The 25,614-nt window shown below is 45.8% G+C and overlaps 1 protein-coding gene across 4 annotated transcripts in view; it reads right to left on the reverse strand.

The window, feature by feature from the left end:
- Positions 1–25,614, reverse strand: part of CENPU (centromere protein U) — a 190,764-nt gene that overhangs the window by 124,198 nt on the left and 40,952 nt on the right. For all 4 annotated transcript variants that reach the window (XM_077279588.1, XM_077279587.1, XM_077279585.1 and 1 more), the window contains exon 4: positions 5,589–5,745. In XM_077279588.1, the coding sequence (XP_077135703.1) occupies positions 5,589–5,745 (157 nt within the window). The remainder of the gene's footprint in view (positions 1–5,588; positions 5,746–25,614) is intronic.

Raw genomic sequence — 25,614 nt, forward strand, 5'->3', positions numbered from 1 at the left:
CTGTAAAAAATCTGTAATTCAAAACTTTTAATTTGTAATTAACTAAAGTTGTACTTCATAAAATAAAATAAAAAAAAAAAAATCTACAGACGTCAGGTAAAAAAAATATTCATATTTGGATCACTTGATATGGAATGACTAGTCAGTGCATCGACGACTCATCCAAGAGATCACAAAAGACCCCGCAACAACATCCAAACAACTGCAGGCCTCACTTGCCTCAGTTAAGGTCAGTGTTCATGACTCCACAATAAGAAAGACTGGACAAAAATGGCCTCCAAGACTAAATCCACTGCTGATGAATAACATCATAAAGGCTCATCTCAGTTTTGCCAGAAAACATCTTGATCCACAAGACTTTTGGGAGAATACTCTGTACTGACACGAGAAAAGTTGAACTTTTTGGAAGGTCTATGTCCCAATACATTTGCCTTAGAAGCAACAGCATTTCAGAAAAAGAACATCATACCAACAGTAAAATATGGTGATGGTAGTGTGATAGTCTGTGACTGTTTTACTGCTTCAGGACCTGTAACACTTGCTGTGTGGTAAATGTAACCATGAATTACACGGTCTGCCAAAAAATTATTAAGGAGAATGTCCGGCCATCTGTTCGTGACCTCAAGCTGAAACGCACTTGGGTTATGCAGCAACCAGAATGCTCTATATCAGCCCTGAAAGGTGGTGGCAGCACCTGGTGAGAGGTTCCCTTTCAGTGTGAAAAACATGCAAAACAACAGGAAATCAGGGAGGGGGAAAACACTTTTTCACACAACTGTACACTCACCGGCCACTTTATTAGGTACACCATGCTAGTAACGGGTTGGACCCCTTTTGCCTTCAGAACTGCCTCAATTCTTCGTGGCATAGATTCAACAAGGTGCTGGAAGCATTCCTCAGAGATTTTGGTCCATATTGACATGATGGCATCACACAGTTGCCGCAGATTTGTCGGCTGCACATCCCAAAGATGCTCCATACAAGGCAGGATGGATCCATGCTTTCATGTTGTTTACGCCAAATTCTGACCCTACCATCCGAATGTCGCAGCAGAAATCGAGACTCATCAGACCAAGCAACGTTTTTCCAATCTTCTACTGTCCAATTTCGATGAGCTTGTACAAATTGTAGCCTCAGTTTCCTGTTCTTAGCTGAAAGGAGTGGTACCCGGTGTGGTCTTCTGCTGCTGTAGCCCATCTGCCTCAAAGTTCGACGCACTGTGCGTTCAGAGATGCTCTTAGGCCTACCTTGGTTGTAACGGGTGGCGATTTGAGTCACTGTTGCCTTTCTATCAGCTCGAACCAGTCTGCCCATTCTCCTCTGACCTCTGGCATCAACAAGGCATTTCCGCCCACAGAACTGCCGCTCACTGGATTTTTTTTCTTTTTCGGACCATTCTCTGTAAACCCTAGAGATGGTTGTGCGTGAAAATCCCAGTAGATCAGCAGTTTCTGAAATACTCAGACCAGCCCTTCTGGCACCAACAACCATGCCACGTTCAAAGGCACTCAAATCACCTTTCTTCCCCATACTGATGCTCGGTTTGAACTGCAGGAGATTGTCTTGACCATGTCTACATGCCTAAATGCACTGAGTTGCCGCCATGTGATTGGCTGATTAGAAATTAAGTGTTAACAAGAAATTGGACAGGTGTACCTAATAAAGTGGCCAGTGAGTGTATGTTCACTAATCAATCTTTTTTTCTTATTTTAGGCTATATTACTTTTTATTATTTATCTTCATCTGTTTAATACCGTATATACTCGAGTATAAGCCGACCCGAGTATAAGCCGACCCCCCTAATTTTGCCACAAAAAACTGGGAAAACTTATTGACTCGAGTATAAGCCTAGGGTGGAAAATGCAGCAGGTACCGGTGAATTTCAAAATTAGAAATAGATACTCCATACCATTGATTATGGCCCCATAGATGCTCCACATAAAGCTGTGCCACATATAATGCTCTGCACCGTTCATTATGGCCCCATAGATGCTCCACATAAAGCTGTGCCATATATACAATGCTCTGCACCATTGCCCCATAGATAGCTGTGCCATATATATAATGCTCTGCACCGTTGCCCCATAGCTGTGCCATATAGTGCTCTGCACCGTTGCCCCATAGATAGCTGTGCCATATATATAATGCTCTGCACCATTGCCCCATAGCTCTGCCATATAGTGCTCTGCACCATTGCCCCATAGCTCTGCCATATAGTGCTCTGCACCATTGCCCCATAGCTCTGCCATATAGTGCTCTGCACCATTGCCCCATAGCTGTGCCATATAGTGCTCTGCACCGTTGCCCCATAGCTGTGCCATATAGTGCTCTGCACCGTTGCCCCATAGCTGTGCCATATAGTGCTCTGCACCATTGCCCCATAGCTCTGCCATATAGTGCTCTGCACTGTTGCCCCATACCTGTGCCATATAGTGCTCTGCACCATTGCCCCATAGCTGTGCCATATAGTGCTCTGCACTGTTGCCCCATAGCTCTGCCATATAGTGCTCTGCACTGTAGCCCCATAGCTCTGCCATATAGTGCTCTGCACTGTTGCCCCATAGCTCTGCCATATAGTGCTCTGCACTGTTGCCCCATAGCTCTGCCATATAGTGCTCTGCACTGTAGCCCCATAGCTCTGCCATATAGTGCTCTGCACCATTGCCCCATAGCTCTGCCATATAGTGCTCTGCACTGTTGCCCCATAGATGCTCCACATAAATCTGTGCTGCTGCAATAAACAAAATAAAACACATACTCACCTCTCTTGCTTGCAGCTCCTCGGCGTCCCGTCCCGGCGTCTCTCTGCACTGACTGATCAGGCAGAGGGCGGCGCGCACACTATACGCGTCATCGCGCCCTCTGCCTGAACAGTCAGTGCAGAGAGACGCCGGGAAGATGACGCGACGCCCGGCGTGTGGAACGAGGACAGGTGACTATGCGATACTTACCTGCTCCCGGCGTCCCGCTCCTTCCCCCTGCCTGTCTTCGGTGCCGCAGCCTCTTTCTCTGTCAGCGGTCACCGGCACCGCTTCATTAGAGAAATGAATAGGCGGCTCCGCCCCTATGGGAGGTGGAGCAGCCTATTCATTTCTCTAATGAGCGGTCCCACGTGACCGCTCAGGGGAAGAGGCTGCGGCACCCGGAGACAGTGGGACGTGCAGGGGGAGCGCCAGGAGCCCCGGAAGCAGGTAAGTATATGACCGTGCTCACCCGCCGACCCCACCACCGATCATGACTCGAGTATAAGCCGAGGGGGCACTTTCAGCCCAAAAATTTGGGCTGAAAATCTCGGCTTATACTCGAGTATATACGGTAGTTAATTTACACAATTTTGGCTTTCTACTTTATGCAAGTTTTGCACAATGATTTACTTTCATAGTATAGAATAACAGTATATGCGGCAGCATGATTGCATTAACTCGGATATGGTTTCGAGTCTGCGCATGTAGACACTTTTCGGCTTTACAGATACAGTACTTTGCATCGTCAAGTAAGCGCGTACAACGGAGGATGCGTGTCTCAATCATTCATTTTCTTTCCCCCTACTTGAGTGTCTTCCAAGTGGGTTCAGGCATGATAGAGCAAGCGCAGTAAGATATAACGTAACTATTTGTGACTTCCATTGGGTACAGGATACTTTTATTCTCACTGGCTATGTTATGTTTGCACATGGGTATAAGGGAGACGCTGAACCCTGGACAACACCTCTCCTCACCGCTGCCGACAACGAGTAAATAATCGTTATTCACTGTATGTATATATGTTCATACAGGCCTTTTCATTGCACTTCTTCCCCTGAGGAAACTATATTATTATGGCGATAGACGTAGGGTCTGGCCCCTTTCCAACCACCTTTAATATTTACAGGTCTTGATATTGATTGGCTGCGCAATTGTGAACCGCCAAGTTACTCTACCACTATGTGGGGTACTGTTTTTGTATAGAGACTTCTGTACATGCAACTAAATTTGATCAGTTTTTATTTTAAGGCTACATTGGTTTCTCTTCCCATTTGATTGCAGTATTTGCACAGATAAATTTAATTGCTTCCTTAATATTGCATGGTTTCTTTTCCCTTTGTTTTTGCATATACAAAAACATTGACTTACGGTACTTATTTGAAAATTATCTGTTTGGGGTTACCATTTACTTATTGAATCATTGCACGCTTGTTTACAGTATAGTGTAGATGTGCATTTTAGTTGGTTGGCATAGACCAAAGCTCTATCATGGGTTGCACTGTCTGTTCTTTTATAGCAGTAGGCTTCTCAATTGATTTTATCTTGTTTGTGGCTGTCTACTTAAATGACAAATATTGTATTACTAGATGGTAGCCCGATTCTAACGCATCGGGCATTCTAGAATATTTATGCAGATTTTAGAATAATACATTGAATACACAGGATTGGATTGGACTGGGCCTGTCGCTGATTGTTCGCGGCATGCCATGTAGTATAGCACAGCCCACGGAGTATATAGCACAGCCCACGGAGTATATAGCACAGCCCACCCCACGGAGTATATAGCACAGCCCACCCCACGGAGTATATAGCACAGCCCACCCCACGGAGTATATAGCACAGCCCACCCCACGGAGTATATAGCGCAGCCCACGCAGTACATTGCGCAGCCCACGCAGTACATTGCGCAGCCCACGCAGTACATTGCGCAGCCCACGCAGTACATTGCGCAGCCCACGCAGTACATTGCGCAGCCCACGCAGTACATTGCACAGCCCACGCAGTACATTGCACAGCCCACATAGTATGTAGCAATGTGGGCATCATATCCCTGTTAATAAAAAAAAAAAGAATTAAAATAAAAAATAGTTATATACTCACCTTCCGTTGGCCCCGGATCCAGGCGAAGCGGTTACCGACGCTCCTCGCGCGCTCCGGTCCCAAGAGTGCATTGCGGTCTCGCGAGATGATGACGTATCGGTCTCGCGAGACCGCTAAGTCATCATCTCGCGAGACCGCAATGCATGGAGCGTCGCGAGGAGCGGGAAAGGCCGGTTCTGGATCCGATGGGCCGACGGACGGTGAGTATATAACGATTTTTTTTATTATTATTATTTTTAAACATTAGATCTTTTAACTATTGATGCCGCATAGGCAGCATCAATAGTAAAAAGTTGGTCACACAGGGTTAATAGCAGCGGTAACGGAGAGCGTTAGCCGTGGCATAACGCGGTCCATTACCGCTGCCATTAACCTTGTGTGAGCGTTGACTGGAGGGGATTATGGAGCGGGCACTGACTGCGGGGAGTAAGGAGCGGCCATTTTGCCGCCAAACTGTGCCCGTCGCTGATTGGTCGTGGCCGTTTTGCCGGGACCAATCAGCGACTTGGATTTCAATGACAGACAGAGGCCGTCACCAATGAATATCCGTGACAGACAGACAGAAGGACAGACGGAAGTGACCCTTAGACAATTATATAGTAGATCATTTCTTAGGTGATCCCTGTATTTTGCATACACCGAGCTCTTTTCTTTGGTGTTATTCCATATTGTCACACACGTCTGACAAACAGCTTGTTAGAGAATTAATTAAACGTTTCATTTGTATGCATTGTGCTCACTTACTGAATGAGTCTTCTTCTGCAACTTCTTTAAAGGCATCTTCTGGCTCCCTTAAAATAGCAGAGATGTTAGCAAAAGGAAAGGTTTCTTTTAGTATGGGAGTTGCAACTTTTTTTTTCATAACTTTCCTTAACTGATGAGGAGACCTCTCAGCATCTGCCTGCAATACAAAGGAAAAGAGCAGTCAGGAAAGGCATCCACTGTAATAGTCCATGCTCTGATTGCAGAGTGTTACATACTAGTAGATACAATCCTTGTCCTAGGACGGGCTAATTGAAAATGCATCCACGAACGGCCAGAGTCCTTGTCCCAAAACAATGGCTGCTAAGAGATATATATATATATATATATATATATATATATATATATATATATATATATATATATATATATATATATATATATATATATATATATATATTTTACAATATAATATAATATAAATATATTTTATAATATAATATAAATATATTTTATAATATAATATAAATATATTTTATAATATAATATAAATATATTTTATAATATAATATAAATATATTTTATAATATAATATAAATATATTTTATAATATAATATAAATATATTTTATAATATAATATAAATATATTTTATAATATAATATAAATATATTTTATAATATAATATAAATATATTTTATAATATAATATAAATATATTTTATAATATAATATAAATATATTTTATAATATAATATATTTTATAATATAATATATTTTATAATATAATATATTTTATAATATAATATAAATATATTTTATAATATAATATATATATATTTTATAATATATATATATATATATATATATATATATATATATATATATATATATATATATATATATATATATATATATATATATATATATATATATATATATATATATATATATACACACACACACACACATATATACATATATACATACATACACAGTACAGACCAAAAGTTTGGACACACCTTCTCATTTAAAGATTTTTCTGTATTTTCATGACTATGAAAATTGTACATTCACACCGAAGACATCAAAACTATGAATTAACACATGTGGAATTATATACTTAACAAAAAAGTGTGAAACAACTGAAATTATGTCTTATATTCTAGGTTCTAGGCTTTGCACACTCTTGGCATTCTCTTGATGAGCTTCAAGAGGTAGTCACTGGGAATGGTTTTCACTTCACAGGTGTGCTCTGTCAGGTTTAATAAGAAGTATTTCTTGCCTTATAAATCGGGTTGGGACCATCAGTTGTGTTGTGCATAAGTCCGGTGGATACACAGCGAATAGTCCTACTGAATAGACTGTTAGAATTTATATTATGGCAAGAAAAAAGCAGCTAAGAAAAACGAGTGGCCATTTGTCACGGGGAGACTAGGTAAGCTAAGGCTGGTTACCCGAGCTCCTGCGATATCCCTCAGACTAGGGAAAACCCTGTCTGTCCCTCTCCCAGAATTTAAACTAATGGTGTGCTTGTCTGTGCCACCAGGCCTGGCCCTGACTCCTGTTTCAGCCCTATGCTGAAATCACCACCCGCCACCCAGTGAATAGACCTCACACCAACCCCCACAGAAAGCACAGACAGGGAAAACAAAAAAACGCACCACGCTGCAGACACACAGGAAAACACAATAATGTGCCCAGGGCAAAACAAATACAAATATAGGAAGGAGAAATATAACAAAGGATAATACACCACCAGATACGATATTACTTCTCCAAGACCACCACTCCACACCGGAATCACTAGGCACAAGCTATAATCGGCGACGCCCAAAGTCCAGCAATACTATTTAAAGGCCGTGGGTGTGACCCAGCCTCCAACCCGAGTACCAGCTAGATTAACCCTGGGCAACCTGGATAAAGATCTAGCCGGCGCCACTGAGCGTATAGTGGACGAATGTGGAATTACCGCTGTCTGTCGGATGCCCTAGTGTGAATAGCGTCCGACATGACAGTACCCCCCGCCTTCTACGAGGGACTCAAGGGCCCTCACGACTTATAGGACCCGGCTTGTCTGGATGGCGGCGGTGAAACATACTGACCAACCGGTCCGCATGTACGTCCGAGGCCGGTACCCAAGACCTCTCCTCCGGCCCATAAACCCGCCAGTGTACCAGGTACTGTAAAGTGTGGCGCACTACTCGAGAGTCAACCACCTTGGAGACTTCAAATTCCAAATTGCCATCCACCAAGACCGGAGGTGGCATAGGCGCCGCATCCACGGAACCCACCACCTTTTTTAATAAAGATATGTGGAACACGTTGTGTATCTTATATAACGTAGGGAGCTCCAATCGGTAGGCTACCGGGTTAATGATGGCGGCGACCCTAAATGGACCAATAAACCTTGGACCTAATTTCAGGGATGGTATTTTGAGTCTTATGTTTTTTGTGGACAACCACACCCAGTCACCCACATTCAGGTCCGGACCTGGCACACGTCTACTGTCAGCCACACATTTGTACCTAGCACCCACGCTCAACAAGCGCTGTTTCACTCTCCTCCAGACAGATGACAGTTGTGCTCCTAGCTGGTCCTCCTCCAGGACGCCAGCAGAGCCCCCCTGGCGAAGAGTACAAAATTGAGGATGGTGCCCGTAAACACAAAAGAACGGGGACTCCCCAGACGATTCCTGACGGTGATTATTTATGACAAACTCCGCCAAAGGAAGGAACATCGACCACTCCTCCTGATTGTCAGAAACAAAGCAGCGTAAATACTGCTCCAAATTCTGGTTCATACGCTCGGTCTGACCATTTGACTGAGGATGAAACGCCGAAGAATGCGACAACTTGATCCCCAGCTGTGAGCAAAATGCTTTCCAAAATTTTGCCACAAACTGAGTACCCCTATCAGACACGATGTCAGACGGGACCCCGTCAAGTCTGACCACCTCCTGAACCTGAGCCAGAGTCTTCGCGTCAGGCAACGACGGCAAGGACACAAAGTGCGACATCTTTGAGAAAAGATCAACAACCACCAGGATGACCTTGTTCACAGCAGAGGAGGGCAAGTCTGTAATAAAATCCATGGAGATCTCCGTCCATGGCCTACTGGGTACCCCGAGAGGATGTAGTGTGCCAGCAGGACGGGAGCGGGGCGTCTTAGCCCTAGCGCACGTGGTGCATGCTGACACGTACGAGACCATGTCCTGTCGGATTTTGGGCCACCAAGACCGACAAGACACCAACTCCAAGGTACTCCTAACCCCTGGGTGGCCAGCCAGGACAGCATCATGATGCTCACCCAACACCTTTAAGCGAAGATGGAGCGGTACAAACGATTTGTTAATGGGAAGCTCTGATGGTATCTCCTCCTGAGCCTCGGCAATCTCAGCCTCAACCTCGGTCGTGAGAGCCGAGACCACTACACCCTTTTGGAGGATGGGTGCCGGATCTTCCCGAGGTTCTCCCCCCGGAAAACACCTGGACAAAGCATCCGCCTTAGTGTTCTTAGACCCCGGTCGGTAAGTAACAAAAAAGTTGAATCGCGTGAAAAACAATGCCCAGCGAGCCTGCCTGGGGGACAGACGCTTGGCTGACTCTAAATAAAGCAGATTTTTATGATCGGTGATAACAGTAACCTGGTAGACCAACCCCTCCAAGTAGTGTCGCCATTCCTCAAATGCCAATCTTGATAGCCAACAACTCCCTGTTGCTGATATTGTAGTTACGTTCTGCGGGCGACAGCTTCCTGGAAAAGTAAGCGCATGGACGCAACTCGCCCAAAGATGAGCCTTGTGACAACACCACGGTAAATGGTTTCGATACGTCCAGTTTCACCAGAATGGGGGCCGAAGCAAAACTGTTCTACAGGAAATCGAATGCGCACACAGGATCCTCAGACCAGGCAGAGAAATTGGTACCATTTTTCGTCATGTCAGTAAGCGGTTTAGCAATGATAGAAAAATTTTTGATAAACTTTCTATAATAATTAGAAAACCCAAGGAACCGCTGGAGCGCTTTTAGGTTATCAGGCCGTTCCCAACGCCACACCGCTTGCACCTTAGCGGCGTCCATTTTAAAACCTGAAGCAGACACAATATAATCCAAGGAAGGCAACTCCTGAACCGAAAATACACATTTCTCAAGTTTTGCATAAAGCTTATTCTCTCTGAGTAGCTGTAACACCAGCCTAACATGCTCTAAATGAGTATCACGGTCGCATGAATAAATGAGAATGTCATCTAGGTACACAATAACGAACTTCCCCAGGACATGCGAGAACACATCATTTATGAAATGTTGAAATACAGCAGGCGCATTTGTCAACCCAAATGGCATCACCAAATTTTCAAAATGACCCTCAGGGGTATTAAAAGCCGTCTTCCACTCATCCCCTTGATGGACTCTTATGAGGTTCTACGCCCCCCTGAGGTCAAGCTTGGAGAACCACTTAGCACCAGCCACCTGGTTGAACAAATCAGGTATCAGCAGCATAGGGTATGGATCACGAACCGTAATCTGGTTTAACTCCCTGAAATCCAGACACGGGCGTAACCCGCCATCTTTCTTCTTAATGAAGAAGAACCCCGCTGCAACAGGCGAGGACGAAGGCCTGATGTGCCCTTTGCTCAGACTCTCAGCAATGTAGTCTTTTAAAGCTTGCCTCTCAGGACCAGAAATGTTAAACATCCTTGCTTTCGGCAATTTGGCCCCTGGTTTTAACCTAATAGTACAGTCATAGGGTCGATGTGGAGGCAACTCTGAGCAACCCTTCTCAGAGAACACATCCGCGAAATCCAGCAGTGACTCAGGAATGCTAGGAGTCACAGCGGACACACATGTGGCCAGACAATTCTCCTGGCAGAATCCGCTCCACTGGATTATGTCCTGGGTTTTCCAATCACCGGGTTGTGCATAGATAACCATGGAAAACCCAGAACCATTTGTGCAGGAAGATTACTGAGCACCCTACATGAAACCTGCTCAAAATGTAGGACACCAATGTGGAGTTTCACCTCAGCCACAAACTCAGTAATCTCCACCTGTGGGAGAGGAGCGGCATTGATGGTGACCACCCGGATAGGATGAGGCAGTTTTTCGATCCTGAACCCGGCTGTGCGTGCAAACTCCTCATCAATGAGATTAGTGGCAGAACCACTATCCACAAAAACAGTGATTGGCAGCTCTCTCCCAGCGACCACAACTCTGGCAGGGAGCATACATTGAGAGACCACCATGGAAGATATGCATAAGCTCAGATTGGCCTCTTCCACACCCTCTGAGCTTAGTAGTTTTCCGCCGTTGCACTTTTCTTAGATAACAGAGGACAAGCATTTACATTATGCCCATTTTTACCACAGCAAAAACAGACTCCCTGCTTCCTGAGCGAGGGGGCTCGATGATGTGACACCCCTGCGATTTGCATAGGCTCCGTGGGCTCACCTGCAGCAACCTCACGTGCACCTACGCCCTATCCCATAGGCGTCGTCTCTTGCGCCCCCTGAAGCAAACGGCGATCAATGCGGATAACAAGACTCATAGCAGACTCTAGCGAAGCAGGAGTCTCATACATCAGAAGGGCTTGTTTAACCCTTCTCGAAACCCCATGAACAAACTGACCCCGCAGCGCCGGGTCATTCCATTGTGTGTCCACCGCCCAGAGGCGAAATTCAGAACAGTAATCCTCCGCCATTCGCTCCCCCTGGCGGAGAGCGCGTATTTTAGATTCTGCTAGAGCCATTCTGTCAGGATCATCATAAATGAGCCCAAGAGCGGAAAAAAAACTCTCCACTGAGTTAAATGCAGCTGAGTCAGATGGTAAAGAAAATACCCATGCTTGGGGGTTCCTGTTCAGTAATGACAACACCAGACCCACACGCTGAGCCTCATTACCTGAGATCGGGCACATACGAAAATATAATTTGCAAGCTTCACGAAAAATAACAAATTTACTGCGTTCCCCAGCAAACCTCTCAGGTAAAGGGATCTTTGGCTCTGCAACTCTACCTGCAGTTTCAGCTTGCACATTAGATACTACTAGACCCTGTTGCTGAACCGCCCCCTTCAACTCAGTGACCTGTAAGGAAAGCGCCTCCAACTGGTGGGTTATGGAAGTCATAGGATCCATGGAATACAACATTTTGGGGCCGATTATAATGTCACGGGAGACTAGGTAAGCTAAGGCTGGTTACCCGGGCTTCTGCAATATCCCTCAGACTAGGGAAAACCCTGTCTGTCCCTCTCCCAGAATTTACACTAATGGTGTGCTTGTCTGGGCCACCAGGCCTGGCCCTGACTCCTGTTTCAGCCCTATGCTGAAACCACAACCCGCCACCCAGTGAATAGACCTCACGCCAACCCCCACAGAAAGCACAGACAGTGAAAACAAAAAAACGCACCACGCCGCAGACACACAGGAAAACACAATAATGTGCCCAGGGCAAAACAAATACAAATATATAGGAAGGAGAAATATAACAAAGGATAATACACCACCAGATACGATATTACTTCTCCAAGACCACCACTCCAGACCGGAATGACTAGGCACGAGGCACAAGCTGTAATCGGCGACGCCCAAAGTCCAGCAATACTATTTAAAGGCCGTGGGCGTGACCCAGCCTCCAACCCGAGGACCAGCTAGATTAACCCTGCGCAACCTGGATAAAGATCTAGCCGGCGCCACTGAGCGTATAGTGGACGAATGTGGAATTACCGCTGTCTGTCTGACGCCCTAGTGTGAATAGCGTCCGACATTACACCATCATTACTTTAAGAAATGAAGGTCAGTCAGTCCGAAAAACTGGGAAAACTTCGAAAGTGTCCCCAAGCGCAGTGGCAAAAACCATCAAGTGCTGCAAAGAAACTGGCTTACATGAGGACCACTCCAGGAAAGACAGACCAAGAGTCACCTCTGCTTCTGCAGATAAATTTATCCAAGTCACCAGCCTCAGAAATCGCAGGTTAACAGCAGCTCAGATTAGAGACCAGGTCAATGCCACACAGATCTCTAGCAGCAGACACATCTCTACAACAACTGTTAAGAGGAGACTTTATGCAGCAGGCCTTCATGGTAAAATAGCAGCTAGGAAACCACTGCTAAGGACAGGCAACAAGCAGAAGAGACTTGTTTGGGCTAAAGGACACAAGGAATGGACATTAGACCAGTGGAAATCTGTGCTTTGGTCTGATGAGTCCAAATTTGAGATCTTTGGTTCCAACCACCGTGTCTTTGTGCGACGCAGAAAAGGTGAACGGATGGACTCTACATGCCTGGTTCCCACCGTGAAGCATGGAGGAGGAGGTGTGATGGTGTGGAGGTGCTTTGCTGATGACACTTTTGGGGATTTACTCAAAATTGAAGGCATACTGAACCAGCATGGCTACCACAGCATCTTGCAGCAGCATGCTATTCCATCCGGTTTGCGTTTAGTTGGACCATCATTTATTTTTCAACAGGACAATGACCCCAAACACCCCCCCCAGGCTGTGTAAGGGCTATATGACCAAGAAGGAGAGTGATGGGGTGCTACGCCAGATGACCTGGCCTCCACAGTCACCAGACCTGAACCCAATCGAGAAGGTTTGGGGTGAGCTGGCCCGCTGAGTGAAGGCAAAAGGGCCAACAAGTGCTAAGCATCTCTGGGAACTCCTTCAAGATTGTTGGAAGACCAATTCCGGTGACCACCTCTTGAAGCTCATCAAGAGAATGCCAAGAGTGTGCAAAGCAGTCATCAAAGCAAAAGGTGGCTACTTTGAAGAACCTAGAATATAAGACATATTTTCAGCTGTTTCACACTTTTTTGTTAAGTATATAATCCCACATGTGTTAATTCATAGTTTTGATGATATATATATATATATATATATATATATATATATATATATATATATATATATATATATATATATATATATATATATATATATCTATATACACACTAGATGGTGGCCCGATTCTAACGCATCGGGTATTCTAGAATATGCATGTCCACGTAGTATATTGCCCAGCGACGTAGTATATTGCCCAGCCACGTAGTATATTGCCCAGCCACGTAGTATATTGCCCAGCCCACGTAGTATATTGCCCAGCCCACGTAGTATATTGCCCAGTCACGTAGTATATTGCCCTGGCACGTAGTATATTGCCCAGCCATGTAGTATATTGCCCAGCCACGTAGTATATTGGCCAGCTACATAGTATACAGCACAGCGACGTAGGATATTGCGCAGCTACGTAGTATATTGCACAGAGCCACATAATATATTGCACAGCTTTGTAGTATATTGCCCAGCCTTGTAGTATATTGTCCAGCCACGTAGTATATTGCCCAGCCTTGTAGTATACAGCAGAGCCACGTAGGATATTGCCCAGTGACGTAGTATATTACCGAGGCACGTATGTCACAGGTCCAAAAAATAAAAAATAAACATACTCACCTAACGATCCGAGGGCCCCTTGTAGTGTATCATACTCACCATTCTTGTCGCTGCTCCTCTGCGTCCCGTGTCTCCTCATCCTGTGCAGATGGTAGTGCTCGGCTTCAGGAAAATGGCCGCGGGATGCCGCGCGTGCGCAGATCGAGATCGTGGCGGCCATTTTCCTGAAGCCGAGTTCCATTGCAAGTGCCAGGGCTGGTGGGAGCAGGACCTATGAAGACGTCGCGGTCACGTGACCGTGACTTCACGGCAGGTCCTTGCCGCACACCAGCCCTGGGACGGGACCTCACCGCAAGCTGACACTTGTAATGGAGCGGTCCGGGGAGCGTGGTGAGGAGCGAGAAAGGCGGCGGAGGGTGAGTATAGCAGGTTTTTTTTTTTTTATTTATTATTTTTAACATTACATTTTGTACTATTGATGACGCATAGGCAGCGTCAATAGTACAAAGTTGGGGACACACAGGGTTAATAGCAGCGGTAACGGAGTGCGTTACCCGCGGCATAACGTGGTCTGTTACCGCCGGCATTAACCCTGTGTGAGCGGTGTATGCGGGCGCCGGGCAGTGAGTGCGGGGAGTAAGCGGCCATTTTTTTCTGGACTGTGCGCGTTGCTGATTGGTCGCGGCAGCCATGACAGGCAGCTGCCGAGACCAATCAGCGAACGAATAACCGTTACAGAAAGACGGAAGTACCCTTAGACAATTATATAGTAGATATATATATATATATATATATATATATATATATATACACTCACCGGCCACTTTATTAGGTACACCATGCTAGTAACGGGTTGGACCCCCTTTTGCCTTCAGAACTGCCTCAATTCTTCGTGGCATAGATTCAACAAGGTGCTGGAAGCATTCCTCAGAGATTTTGGTCCATATTGACATGATGGCATCACACAGTTACCGCAGATTTGTCGGCTGCACATCCCAAAGATGCTCCATACAAGGCAGGATGGATCCATGCTTTCATGTTGTTTACGCCAAATTCTGACCCTACCATCCGAATGTCGCAGCAGAAATCGAGACTCATCAGACCAAGCAACGTTTTTCCAATCTTCTACTGTCCAATTTCGATGAGCTTGTACAAATTGTAGCCTCAGTTTCCTGTTCTTAGCTGAAAGGAGTGGTACCCGGTGTGGTCTTCTGCTGCTGTAGCCCATCTGCCTCAAAGTTCGACGCACTGTGCGTTCAGAGATGCTCTTAGGCCTACCTTGGTTGTAACGGGTGGCGATTTGAGTCACTGTTGCCTTTCTATCAGCTCGAACCAGTCTGCCCATTCTCCTCTGACCTCTGGCATCAACAAGGCATTTCCGCCCACAGAACTGCCGCTCACTGGATTTTTTTTCTTTTTCGGACCATTCTCTGTAAACCCTAGAGATGGTTGTGCGTGAAAATCCCAGTAGATCAGCAGTTTCTGAAATACTCAGACCAGCCCTTCTGGCACCAACAACCATGCCACGTTCAAAGGCACTCAAATCACCTTTCTTCCCCATACTGATGCTCGGTTTGAACTGCAGGAGATTGTCTTGACCATGTCTACATGCCTAAATGCACTGAGTTGCCGCCATGTGATTGGCTGATTAGAAATTAAGTGTTAACAAGAAGTTGGACAGGTGTACCTAATAAAGTGGCCAGTGAGTGTATATACACATATACATACACACACACACCGTATTTTTCGGACTACAAGACCAACTTTTTCCCCCCCCCCAAAAAGGGGGGAAAATAGGGGGTGCGTCTAATAGTCGTAATGCAGGCTTACCCTGGTGTGGTGGCGGAGGCAGAGGTGTGGTATGGCATGCGCAGGGTCCCTTCCAGAGGTGAGGTCGTCCGCAGCGGCCCGGAATGCAATGAGAACGGCAGAGCCGGGTTGATCACCGGTTTATCGGTGGCGGCGGCCATCTTCCTGAGGCCGCGCATGTGCAGATGGAGTGCTCTGCTTCCCGGGGCTTCAGGAGCGTGCGCAGATGGAGATCGCGGCGGCCATTTTCCTGAAGCCGAGTTCGCAGATTTAGATCTCGGCTTCAGGAAAATGGCCGCTGCGATCTCCATCTGCGCACGCGCGGCATCCCGCGGCCATTTTCCTGAAGCCCTGGGAAGTCGAGCACTACCATCTGCGCACACGCGGCCTCAGAAAGATGGCCACGCCCACCGATAAACCGCTGAATAGCGCAGATCGCGCTCTTTTCCTTCAGCTGCGCAGTGGATTCGCCTGTTGGGCATGCGCACACCACTACGCCACCAAGGATCTGGGGGAGAAACAGTGGTCACCACGCCCATATGACCAGACCAGCGTGACAGCCCAAAACGGCGACTTTACAAAGGTATTTCGGGAGCATAGGTGGGGAATAAAGGCACAAAAAATACACTAATGTAAAGCACAGCTCTGCCCCTATTTAACGCTATTTTTATCTCATCTTGAAAAAACGGGGTGACAGGTTCCCTTTAACAAGGAAAAATGGGCAAGAATTTCAGTCTCTCGATGTACAAAACTGATAGAGACATACCCCAAGCGACTTGAAGCTGTAATTGCAGCAAAAGGTGGCGCAACAAAGTATTAAGTTAAAGGGGCCGAATAATATTGTACGCCCCTCTATTCAGCTTTTGATTTTCCACAAAAATTTAAAATAACCAATAAATTTCATTCTACTTCACAATTGTGTTCCACTTATTGTTGATTCTTCACCAAAAATTTACATTTGGTATCTTTATGTTTGAAGCATGATATGTGGGAAAAGGTTGAAAAGTTCCAGGGAGCCGAATATTTTCGCAAGGCACTGTATTTATACATTGTAATAAAATCACCCCTCAGCCTTAGTTTTTCCAAACTAAATAGCCCCAAGTGTAATAACCTATCTTGGTATTGCAGACCTCCTAGTCCTCTAATAACCTTGGTTGCTCTTCTCTCCACCCGCTCCAGTTCAGCTATGTCTTTCTTATACATCGGAGACAAGAACTGTACACAGTATTCTAAGTGTGGTCGAACTAGTGACTTGTATCGAGGTAAAATTATGTTCTCCTCATGAGCATCTATGCCTCTTTTAATGCATCCCATTATTTTATTTGCCTTTGTAGCAGCTGCCTGACACTGGCCACTAAATGTGAGTTTGTCGTCCACCCATACACCCAGGTCTTTTTCATTGACGGTTTTGCCCAGTGTTTTACAATTAAGCACATAATTATACATCTTATTTCTTCTGCCCAAGTGCACGACCTTACATTTATCCCCATTAAAGCTCATTTGCCATTTATCAGTCCATGCTTAGTTTCCATAAATCATCCTGTAATATAAAATTGTCCTCCTCTGTATGGATTACCCTGCAGAGTTTAGTGTCATCTGCAAATACTGAAATTCAACTCTGTATGCCCCCTACAAGGTCATTAATAAAGATGTTAAAAAGAAGAGAGCCCAATACTGACCCGTGGTACCCCACTGCTAACCGCGACCCAGTCCAAGTGTGCTCCATTAATAACCACCCTTTGTTTAACATCCCTGAGCCAGCTCTTAACCCACTTACACATAATTTCCCCTATCCCCATTATTCTCATTTTATGTATCAACCTTTTGTGTGGCACCGTATCAAAAGCTTTTGAAAAGTCCATGTACACTATGTCCACTGGGTTCCCTTGGTCCAGTCCGGAACTTACCTCTTCATAGAAACTGATGAGATTAGTCTGACAGGAACGGTCCCTAGTAAACCCATGCTGATATTGGGTCATGAGGTTATTCCTCTTCAGATACTCCAGTATAGCATCTCTTAGAAAACCCTCCAGGATTTTACCCACAGTAGAGGTTAAGCTTACTGGCCTATAATTTCTGAGTTCAGCATTTGTCCCCGTTTTGAATATTGGCACCACATTTGCTATACGCCAGTCCAGTGGTACAGACCCTGTTATTATGGCGTCTTTAAAGATTAAAAATAATGGTCTGTCAATGACTGTACTTAATTCCTGCAGTACTCGGAGGTGTATTCCATCCGGGCCAGGAGATTTGTCAATTTTAGTGATTTTTAGATGCCACCATACTTCCTGCTGGGTTAAGCAGGTGACATTTAATGGGGATTTAAAAAGAAAAAAAAAAAAAATCCAATGGGGCTCACAATCTAAATTCCCTATCAGTATGTCTTTGGAATGTGGGAGGAAACCGGAGAACCTGAGAGATTTGAGAGAGAGGGAGGTGAGCAGAAAAATGCTATATAGAAATCAATGGGCATAACAGAGGTGGTAGGGCCAAACTACATGGAAACCAGCTTTAAGTTAACCCCTTTCTGCCATCGGACGTACTATTCCGTCCATGTGACCTGGGACTTAATTCCCATGGACGGGATAGTACGTCATACGCGATCAGCCGCACTCACGGGGGGAGCGCAGCCGGGTATCAGCTGATTATCACTCCTGACACGCGGCACTATGTGCCAGAAGCAGTCACGGACCGCTCCCGACACTTTAACCCCCGGAACACTGCGATCAAACAAGATCGCAGCGTTCCGGTGGCATAGGGAAGCATCACGCAGGGAGGGGGCTCCCTGCATGCTTCCCTGAGACCCTCAGAATATGATGTGATCGCATTGTTCCGAGGGTCTCCTTCATGCAGGCCCCCAGATCCAAGATGGCAGCGGAGTCCTTCCGGGTCATGCAGGGAGGTGGCTTCTCAGTGCCTTCTGCAATGCCTGTTAGATCACTGATCTGACACAGTGCTATGCAAAGTGTCAGATCAGCGATCTGACAATATATAGTGATGTGTTATGCTCCCAATGGTAGAGGATCTCAGGGTTTTCAGCAAAGTCTGCAAACATAAAAAACCAGCTCATAGGGAGATGGTAACTAAGCTGACCGCATACCTGATCCTAGCCCACAACTAATAGCAGCCGGGGAACGTACCTACGTTGGTTCTAGACGTCTCGCGCCAGCCGGAGAACTAACTAACCCTTTCAGAGAAAATCAGACCTCACTTGCCTCAAGAGAAAGGTACCCCAAAGTAAAGACACGCCCCCAACAAATAATAACGGTGAGGTAAGAAGAAAGGACAAACGTAAGTATGAACTAGATTCAGCAAAGAGAGGCCCACTATATAATAGCAGAAATATAGAAAGCGGACTTATGCGGTCAGCGAAAAACCCTACAAAAAATATCCACGCTGAATATCCAAGAACCCCCGCACCGACTAACGGTGTGGGGGGAGAATATCAGCCCCCTTAGAGCTTCCAGCAAAATCAGGAATCACATTATGAACAAGCTGGACAAAAAACAGAACAATGCAAATGAACAAAAATAGAAAGCAGGACTTAGCTTATCTTGCAAAGATCAGGACCAGTAGACAGGAGCAACCAGACAAGGACTGATTACATTGATGCCAGGCAATGGACTAAGAATCCAGGAAGTTTAAATAGGAACACCCAGGGTCTAACGAACCAGGTGACTACCAACCTGGGGAAAGAAAATCCAAGAGCCATACCGCTAGTGACCACAAGAGGGAGCCAAAAAGTATAGTTCACAACAGTACCCCCCCTTTAAGGAGGGGTCACCGAACCCTCACTACGACCACCAGGGCGATCAGGATGGGCAGCGTGAAAGGCACGAACCAAATCGGCCGCATGAACATCAGAAGCGACCACCCAGGAATTATCCTCCTGACCATAGCCCTTCTATTTGACCAGATACTGAAGCCTCCGTCTAGAGAGACGAGAATCTAAGATCTTCTCCACCACGTACTCCAACTCGCCCTCAACCAAGACCGGAGCAGGAGGGTCAACAGCAGGAACCACAGGCACAATGTACCGCCGCAACAAAGACCTATGGAACACATTGTGAATGGCAAACGACACAGGAAGATCCAAACGAAAAGACACCGGATTAAGGACCTCCAATATTCTATAAGGACCAATAAAGCGAGGCTTAAACTTAGGAGAGGAAACCTTCAGAGGGACATACCGAGAAGACAACCAAACCAAATCCCCAACACGAAGTCGGGGACCCACACCGCGGCGGTGGTTGGCAAAACGCTGAGCCTTCTCCTGTGACAACTTCAAGTTGTCCACCACATGATTCCAAGTCCGCTGCAACCTATCAACCACGGAATCCACCCCAGGACAGTCAGAAGGCTCAACATGACCTGAGGAGAAACGAGGATGAAAACCAGAGTTGCAGAAAAATGGCGAAACCAAAGTAGCGGAACTAGCCCGATTATTGAGGGCAAACTCAGCCAATGGCAAGAAGGTCACCCAATCATCCTGATCCGCAGAAACAAAACATCTCAAATAAGCCTCCAGCGTCTGATTAGTTCGCTCCGTTTGGCCATTAGTCTGAGGATGAAAGGCAGACGAGAACGACAGATCAATGCCCATCTTAGCACAAAAAGATCGCCAGAATCTGGACACAAACTGGGATCCTCTGTCAGACACGATATTCTCAGGAATGCCGTGCAAACGAACCACATTCTGAAAAAACAAAGGAACCAGATCAGAAGAGGACGGCAACTTAGGCAAGGGCACCAAATGGACCATCTTGGAAAAACGATCACACACCACCCAGATGACAGACATTCCCTGAGACACCGGAAGATCTGAAATGAAATCCATGGAAATGTGTGTCCAAGGTCTCTTCGGGACGGGCAAGGGCAAAAGCAACCCGCTGGCACGAGAACAGCAAGGCTTAGCCCGAGCACAAGTTCCACAGGACTGCACAAAAGAACGCACATCCCGTGACAAGGAAGGCCACCAAAAGGACCTAGCCACCAAATCTCTGGTACCAAAAATCCCAGGATGCCCTGCCAACACCGAGGAATGAACCTCGGAAATAACTCTGCTGGTCCATTTATCAGGAACAAACAGTCTGTCAGATGGACAAGAGTCAGGTCTACCAGCCTGAAATCTCTGCAACACACGTCGCAAATCAGGAGAAATGGCCGACAAGATTACTCCCTCTTTAAGAATACCAGCCGGCTCTGAGACTCCAGGAGAGTCAGGCACAAAGCTCCTAGAGAGAGCATCAGCCTTCACATTTTTTGAACCAGGCAGGTATGAGACCACAAAGTCAAAACGGGAGAAAAACAATGACCAACGAGCCTGTCTAGGGTTCAGGCGTTTAGCAGACTCGAGATACATCAGATTTTTGTGATCAGTCAAGACCACCACACGATGCTTAGCTCCCTCGAGCCAATGACGCCACTCCTCAAATGCCCGCTTCATGGCCAACAACTCCCGATTACCAACATCATAGTTCCGCTCAGCAGGCGAAAACTTCCTGGAAAAGAAAGCACATGGTCTCATCACAGAGCAACCAGAGCCTCTCTGCGACAAAACAGCCCCTGCACCGATCTCAGAAGCGTCTACTTCAACCTGAAAGGGAAGTGAGACATCAGGCTGGCACAAAACAGGCACCGAAGTAAACCGGCGCTTCAGCTCCCGGAAGGCCTCCACGGCCGCAGGAGCCCAATTAGCAACATCAGAACCTTTCTTGGTCATATCCGTCAGAGGTTTAACAACGCTAGAAAAGTTAGCAATAAAACGACGGTAGAAATTAGCAAAACCCAAAAACTTCTGAAGACTCTTAACAGACGTGGGTTGAGTCCAATCATGAATAGCTCGGACCTTGACTGGGTCTATCTCCATCTATCTCCACAGCAGAAGGGGAAAAAATAAAACCCAAAAAGGAAACCTTCTGCACTCTAAAGAGACACTTTGAGCCCTTCACAAACAAAGCATTATCGCGCAAAACCTGAAACACCATCCTGACCTGCTTTACATGAGAATCCCAATCATCAGAAAAAACTAAAATGTCATCCAGATAAACAATCATAAATTTATCTAGATACTTCCGGAAGATGTCATGCATAAAGGACTGAAACACTGAAGGGGCATTAGAGAGCCCAAAAGGCATCACCAAGTACTCAAAATGACCTTCGGGCGTATTAAATGCAGTTTTCCATTCATCTCCCTGCTTAATGCGCACAAGGTTGTACGCACCACGAAGATCTATCTTGGTGAACCAACAGGCACCCTTAATCCGAGCAAACAAGTCCGACAATAGTGGCAAAGGATATTGAAATTTAACCGTGATTTTATTCAGAAGCCGATAGTCTATACAAGGTCTCAAAGACCCGTCTTTCTTGGCCACAAAAAAGAATCCCGCACCAAGAGGGAAAGAGGATGGACGAATATGTCCTTTCTCCAAAGACTCCTTTATATAAGAACGCATCGCGGCATGCTCAGGTACCGACAGATTAAATAATCGTCCCTTAGGAAACTTACTACCAAGAATCAAATCTATAGCGCAGTCACAGTCCCTATGAGGAGGAAGAGCACTGGACCTGGACTCACTGAATACATCCTGATAGTCACACAAATACTCAGGAACTTCTGAAGGAGTGGAGGAAGCAATAGACACCGACGGGGAACCGCAATGAATTCCCTGACAACCCCAACTTGACACAGACATAGCCCTCCAATCCAAAACTGGATTATGGGCCTGTAACCATGGCAGACCCAAAACGACCAAATCATGCATCTTATGCAGAACAAGAAAACGAATCACCTCCCGATGTTCAGGAGTCATGCACATGGTCACTTGTGTCCAATACTGCGGTTTATTCTCCGCCAATGGCGTAGCATCAATTCCTCTAAGAGGAATAGGATTTTCTAAAGGCTCCAGGACAAAACCACAGCGCTTGGCAAACGACAAGTCCATAAGACTCAGGGCAGCACCTGAATCCACAAACGCCATAACAGGGTAGGAAGACAATGAACAAATTAAAGTCACAGACAAAATAAATTTAGGCTGCAAGTTACCAATGGCGACAGGACTAACAAACTTTGTTAGGCGTTTAGAGCATGCTGATATAACATGTGTAGAATCACCACAGTAAAAACACAACCCATTCTGACGTCTATGATTTTGCCGTTCAGTTCTAGTCTGAATTCTATCGCATTGCATTAAGTCCGGTGTCTGTTCAGACAACACCGCCAGAGGATTAGCGGATTTGCGCTCCCGCAAACGCCGATCAATCTGAATGGCCAGCGTCATAGAGTCATTCAGACTTGTAGGAATGGGGAAGCCCACCATCACCCGCACCGACTAACGGTGTGGGGGGAGAATATCAGCCCCCTTAGAGCTTCCAGCAAAATCAGGAATCACATTATGAACAAGCTGGACAAAAAACAGAACAATGCAAATGAACAAAAATAGAAAGCAGGACTTAGCTTATCTTGCAAAGATCAGGACCAGTAGACAGGAGCAACCAGACAAGGACTGATTACATTGATGCCAGGCAATGGACTAAGAATCCAGGAAGTTTAAATAGGAACACCCAGGGTCTAACGAACCAGGTGACTACCAACCTGGGGAAAGAAAATCCAAGAGCCATACCGCTAGTGACCACAAGAGGGAGCCAAAAAGTATAGTTCACAACAGTGATGTCACACCCAGGGACAATGTAAAAAAAAAGTTTTTTTAAAAAAAAATTAACATGCGTAGAAATATTTAAGAAAAAATCCTAAAGAAAGAAAAAATAAATAAATATTGTTAAATAAATACATTTCTTTATGTAAATTAAAAAAAATAAACAGTAAAAGTACACATACCGTATATACTCGAGAATAAGAGGAGATTTTCAGCCCATTTTTTTGGGCTGAAAGTCCCCCTCTCGCCTTATACTCGAGTCATACCCAGGGGTCGGCAGGGGAGGGGGAGCGGGAGCTGTCAATTTTTACTCACCTGCTACTGGCGCGGTCCTTACAGGTCCCTGGCTCCCCGGCGCCGGCATCTTCTTCCTGTACTGAGCGGTCACATGGTACCGCTCATTACAGTAATGAATATGCGGCTCCACCTCCCATAGGGGTGGAGTCGCATATTCATTACTGTAATGAGCGGTAACGGTGACCGCTCAATACAGGAAGAAGCTGGGGAACCAGGGACTGCACCGCGCCAGGAGCAGGTGAGTATAATGAGGAGGGGGAGCGCTGCGCGATATTCACCTGCTCCCCGTTCCGGGCGCTGCTCTTCTGCAGTAACGCTCAGGTCAGAGGGCGCGATGACATGGTTAGTGCGCGCCCTCTGCCTGAACATCAGTGCAGAAGACACTGAAGATGGAGCGGCACCGGAACAAAGTCAGGTGAATATTGAAAGTGCCGGGGGCCTGAGCGACTGAGAGGTGAGTATGTGATATTTTTTATCGTAGCAACAGCAAATGGGGCAAGTGTGTGTATGGAGCATCTTATGGGGCCACAACGTTTGTACACCACTATATGGGGCAAGTGTCTGTATGGGGCCATAATCAACGTTTGTGCAGCAATATATGGGGCAAGTGTCTGTATGGAGCATCGTATGGGGCCATAACGTTTGTGCAGTACTATATGGGGCAAGTGTCTGTATGGAGCATCTTATGGGGCCATAACGTTTGTGCAGCACTATATGGGGCAAGTGTGTGTATGGAGTATCTTATGGGGCCATAACGTTTGTGAAGCACTATATGGGCCAAATATCTTTATGGAGCATCTTATGGGGCCATAATCAACATTTGTGCAGCATTATATTGGGCAAATGTGTCCATGGAGCATCTTATAGGGCCATTATTAACCTTTATGCAGGATTATATGGGGCATATTTTAATATGGAGCATCTTATGGGGGCCATCATAAACTTTATGGAGCATGATATGGGGCTCCTGATTCAATATGGATATTCAAAAACAACCTACTGATGTCTCAGTTAATTTTAGTTTTTTTGGTATCTATTTTTACTTTTGACATTTACCGCTAGCTGCTGCATTTCCCACCCTAGGCTTATACTTGAGTCATTAAGCTTTCCCAGTTTTTTGTGGCAAAATTAGGGGGGGTTGGCTTATACTCGGGTCGGCTTGTGTTTAGCATCGCAGCGTCTGTAATGACACGCCCTATAAAACTGTCCCACTAGTTAACCCCTTCAGTGAACACCATAAAAAAATAAAAATAAAAAAGAGGCAAAAACAATGCTTTGCCATCATACCGCCGAACAAAAATCGGTATTAGTCTTACCGGTAATTATGTTTCCAGGAGTCCATACTGACAGCACCCAGGAGGACGTCCTCCTCCTCCTTGCTGGGACAGGAAACACACGAGAGTTCAAATATCCGGTACCTCCCCCCGATCCTCAGTGTTGTAACAAGGACCAACTCATGGAATGATGCAAATAAAAATTTAATATTTGAAACTCAATACACAGAATATATATAACATAACTCTGAATATATATATGTAATTTATAATAGATATGGGAGGGAACTACCGGTGCTGTCAGTATGGACTCCTGGAAACATAATTACCGGTAAGACTAATACCGATTTTCCAGGACGTCCCTCCTGACAGCACCCAGGAGAAGTACCAGATCATCTCCTTAGGGTGGGACTACCGCTTGGAGGACTTTCCTCCCAAAAGCCGTGTGCTGACCAGACATAACATCAAGCTTATAATGTTTACAGAAAGTGTCTGTCCTGGCCCAAGAAGCGGCCTTACAGATCTGCTCTATGGTAGCTCCCGCACGCTCAGCCCAAGAGGCAGACACCCCCCGGGTAGAATGGGCTTTTAAACCTGGAGGAGGGGATAAACCCTCGGACTGATAGGCGTGAGAGATTACCGCAGTA

Source organism: Ranitomeya variabilis, chromosome 1, assembly GCF_051348905.1.
Source record: "Ranitomeya variabilis isolate aRanVar5 chromosome 1, aRanVar5.hap1, whole genome shotgun sequence".
NCBI lineage: Eukaryota > Metazoa > Chordata > Amphibia > Anura > Dendrobatidae > Ranitomeya > Ranitomeya variabilis.